Source organism: Pygoscelis adeliae, unplaced genomic scaffold (assembly GCF_000699105.1).
Source record: "Pygoscelis adeliae isolate BGI_AS28 unplaced genomic scaffold, ASM69910v1 Scaffold41, whole genome shotgun sequence".
Taxonomy (NCBI): Eukaryota; Metazoa; Chordata; class Aves; order Sphenisciformes; family Spheniscidae; genus Pygoscelis; species Pygoscelis adeliae.
Window position 1 is genome coordinate 3,189,995 of NW_008824373.1, and position 4,594 is coordinate 3,194,588.

At 40.4% G+C, this 4,594-nt stretch overlaps 1 protein-coding gene across 1 annotated transcript in view; it reads right to left on the bottom strand.

Moving 5' to 3' along the window:
- Positions 1-626: 626 nt before the first annotated feature.
- The window catches only part of NDUFAF4 (NADH dehydrogenase (ubiquinone) complex I, assembly factor 4), a 4,986-nt gene continuing 1,018 nt past the window's right edge, over positions 627-4,594 (bottom strand). Inside the window, exons 2-3 of the mRNA XM_009320165.1 lie at positions 4,284-4,520; positions 627-2,043 (exon numbers count right to left, since the gene is read on the bottom strand). Of these exons, the coding sequence (XP_009318440.1) occupies positions 1,747-2,043; positions 4,284-4,520 (534 nt within the window). The 3' untranslated portion in view covers positions 627-1,746. The remainder of the gene's footprint in view (positions 2,044-4,283; positions 4,521-4,594) is intronic.

Consider the following 4,594-nt stretch of genomic DNA (forward strand, 5'->3'; position numbering starts at 1 on the left):
ATATTACATTAGGATGAATAGTACTCAAACAATAAAGTATTTCTGTTACAACATTCTATAAAACAGAGTATTTTGTGGAGAACAAAAAAAATCTTAATGTGGTACATAACTCGGATGCATTAGTTTCAGAGTGCAGCTCTGTCCCCATTACATTACAGGAAGAACGTCAAGCCTATCCCCAATCCACACATCCAAAGACTTAAGAATTTCCAATTTTTATACAATGTACTTAAGTGTCATCTTCCACTAAGGTACAGCATTACGTACTTCAGAAATGAATCAAGCAAAACCTTGAATACGTTGTGGCAAACCTTTTTCCAGCTCAGGGAGAGAAGTGGGAAGAATCTTGCCGTGAAATAGCAAAGCTGATCATCTTCTTGGTAAGATGCTTACTAGAGTCCGGAATCTAAGACCTGGCAGAAAAGTTCTTAAAAAGAAAGTTACATTGTAGGCCTGGTACTGACTTCCACCCTCTTAAATTCAACTTCTTTGGTGATGGGCACTAGGAATGCTGGCGCCACATAAAACTAAGTTTTGGTTTTTGTTTCTTTTGAATGAAGGCAACCATAATGCATTTTGAAATATCGATTCTGATTATCGCCCCCCCCCCCCCCCCTTAACCCCAGCTTATCTGGAAAACATGAACCTGTTTTCACTACAGTATTAATCGTCAGTGCAAAACTTCTTCCTTACATACACAGATCTGAATAGTCACAGTATCAAGAAGGTTACAATCCACCGTTACCACCTCACAGTTTGTGTCATCCTTTACTAACAACTGGAAAAGATGCTGTTTATCTTCTATCTGGTAGCACGTGGGTAACCTACCGCGAGTGAACATGACCTGATCTAGCCCGCATTTGGGCAAGTCAGACAAGGCCTCCACAGGGAAAAAGGGCTATTGTAACAGGACAGGCAGACATTTACAGAAAACCTACTAGTGGGTCCAATTAGATCCAGTTGCATTTCATAGCTACCTATTAATTAAAATATGAGCCATTATTTCTCATACAGTAGGCGCCACAGACTGCTGCAAGAGACTGATGCTAGAAGATCATTGCTCTTTACAAATTCACTGACTGACAGACAGTACCGGGGGAGGTGCAGATATTTAAGCTAAATCAGAATAGAGTGGAAGAGGAGCTACACATCAGCCGTCACTGTTCCGGCATCAGAAAGAGGCCTTCTTGCTATTCGCCTTCTTTTTATTTTAAGTTTGGCACAGCTGAATTTCCCAAATGACCTTGTGGTTAGCCTTCTTTACAAAGTATAAATACTATTCCATTCTTATACAAAAGAAATACAGCTGTTTGTATATACACACACCTTGACAGCAAGTCCTCGAAAGAACCCTGTAACATGAAACTGCGGCGCTAATACACACAGAGCACTGATTTAGCTGAAAGCCAGGAAGTCTCTGCTAAGAAAGGCAACCTGTTAAGGTAAAGTTCTCACTAGAACTTGGGTGTTCTAACTGAACTCATAACATATGAATGGGATAATCAGAATCATGTGACATGCTCTCACACAACTTATTAGCTATATTCTGGTTTACAAACTGTATCCTATAATTGCTGCATTTAACTGAAGCGATCCAATATAGAATGGAATTGCTTGAATACATCTTACTGGTATAAGGAAGCAGCCTTGTTGGATGACGTGTTACCGACTCTTTTCAGACACTGGGTATACTCAAGAGTAAAATTAAGACACAAGTGAGATCACACAAGGTTTTGGTAATTATTTTTATGTTGGCTTTATAGCTTTTTTGGTTTCTTTAGGAAATTCCTGCACAGCGAAAGGAATGAAGAATTCCAGAAGAGAGTTGACCTCCTTCAGTTCCAGACTGTATTCCACTGCTATTTTCTCTGCAGTCCATATTTGAGGATGAAGTTTATGATTATTAAGAAGTGTCAGAGCCTCCACAATGGAAATTTTGCCTTTGGGAACTTTCTTAACATCTAGATCTCCCAAGTGGCCTAGTTTTGTAAGTCTCTTTTCCTCCTGTTTACATGGAAGATGTTCACCACCTCCATCTTTCACCTAATTGTGGGAAGGAAAACAAAAAGAGCTTAACAGCAGTTCTGTTTACTATGCATACTGTAGCAGCCAAGTTGTTTTCCTAAATATGGCATTTCCTGTTAGCTTCCCCCCTTTTCACAGCATTAAAAAAAATAATAATGCTTAGCCAGCCTTGCTTCTTGGTATCACAAAAATTGTCAGTTCTTCCACAGCCATGCTACGTACGATGTCAACCCGCACCCAAATTCTGAAAAGCTACCATCCATTGAACTCTTAAGTCTTGTACAGACTCGGCAGCCCTTCGTACGAAGCAAACTACAGATTTTGGTAGCCAAACATTAAATGCAGATAAGCTAATATTTGGTACTGATTCACGGCAAGGGAAAAAAAGAAAAATCATACTACAAATTGGTATCCTTCTTCTGATACCACTGGAAATCTTTTTCATGTAGTCTCTCTCCCCTTCCTTTCCTTTTCAGATTTTAGTTTTGCAACTAAAAGATATCCCTTCTTCTGCTCTGTCTAGAGAACAAGCTTTGCTGGGCAAAAAGAAACTATTTTGCAGCGTCATATGGAGTTTAATTCCCATGACTACTGCACTGTTCAGACACGTGAAGTCTCTTCTCCCGAGTCCCTTCGTTATTTCCAAGTCATTTCCAAACCAGCTCTGCCTTCCCCATATTGCCTTTTATTAAGATTTAAGCAGTGAATGACATTGCAAAAAAGACACAATGAAAACCTCTCTTAAATTTAAGAAAAAGTACTTTTAAAGTTATCAAGAGTCCACAGCCACTGATTAGCCCACAGACACTCGGTATTAACTCACAAGCTGAGAAAACTGATGTGGATGCTGCAGCATCTATAACTGCATCTCTGTTTCTAAACTACAGAGAATGTCTGATGATGCTACCAGTTCTCCATTTCTTCCTTTTACTTCGTGCTAAAACTGTGCTCAGATAATGAACAATTTTTCAAGTCTTAATAAAATGATCTGTCTCTGGGTATCTGCCACTTCAGGACTTAGAGTTGGTGCTTTTCCACTTACACAGACAGACATACCAAATATACATATAGGTATGTATACATACACGATGCACAAAGTATTCAGAATAACGTCAGGGAAGGAAGGAGGCTTTTGGATGAAGTTTTGCCCACAAGCCTCCATGCAGACACATTAGTCATGCTCTTCCTAACAACTGCAAGTAGACACACTACAAGAGCGAGTCTTACGTGGCAGCAACCTCAGAGTAGGCACGGGAATCAAGCACTAAGATTTGTTCCACTTGTGGCTTTTTCTCAAATCTCTCTTGACAGGCTTACAAATGAATATCGAAAGATATTGAAGTTAGACCTTCAGCACTTCAAGATTAGAGTCCCAACCTCAATTATGAAAATTAAGGTAGAGTTTACTTGGAAACTTCAGGGAGAGACTGCAGAAATCTGTTTGCATTTTTAAATACTTTTAGTCTTGAATACAAGGTACTACGAAAGTGACAAATTAGAGAGACTTAGGAATTTTATTGCTAGATGATTATAAAACTTTTATTACTGAATAAAGCAGCTAGATTAAAGTGGTCCAATAATGCAACAGGTAAAATGCACAAGCCATAACGTAACATGGTGGAAAAGAGACTGAACCCCAGTCTGCATCTTACTGGAAGGGCTATGCTTTGCCTTCCAAGTCAAAGACTGCAGAGCCGTTGGCAATGAGGAAACTGATCACCAAACGATCCAGAAGGTTATGCAGAAAAAAAACTAACTAAGGCACTTCCTTGGCTGCATAAGGAAAAGTCTCTGCACATTAACTTCAGTAGTTAAAGACTCCAGTAAAATGTTAATGTCTTTGTCCTCTACCACATCCATGCTCCCACAGTAGTCCTAATCTCTTTTCTCCTGACAACGAGATCTCTGGCAAACTCCTGCATCTCTGCAAAAGGCTGGCCAACAGTCCTTCTGCCTTAGAGGAGGCAGAAGTGGGAATTTAGGTGAAAAACAAAGTAAGATCAACGTGACATTAAAAGGGAAGACTGCGTAAGCGTTTAAAAGGTTGTATAATCACAATCCGTCACATGTTCCAAGACCCAGGGTCAACCACAGTCAGTGCTACTGATATATAAAAGAGTAATGAAAACATTGCTTTTACCTATAAAAAAGGTAGCTTTTAGGCACTAACAGAGCATTTTTCTTTATATAGAATTTGTGCTGAGTTTGAAAACCACAAAGCTGATGCTGGTGTGCCTCCTACCGAGAGACATACTCACCCGCACAGGTGGATCTCTGGACTCGACATAAACATCTTTTAAGAAGGTGAGGAGCCTATCGTCCCGTCGGTAAATTTTTTCTTGTATCTCTGGGTGGTCTAAAGGCAGTGGGGAGAAGGAGGGAAGGAAAAAAACAGAAAGAAAAGGCAGATCTGAGTCAAATTGTTTCCTTTTTGTTACTTCTGCCAGCTTGACCGCCTCCCCAGAGGAACAGCGCGACTCCCAAGACGCCCGGTACTTCTCGGGAGGGTTTCCTTTTTCCGTCAGCTCTAGCGTTAACAACGCCGCTTCACACGGCGGCGCCGCCGTAC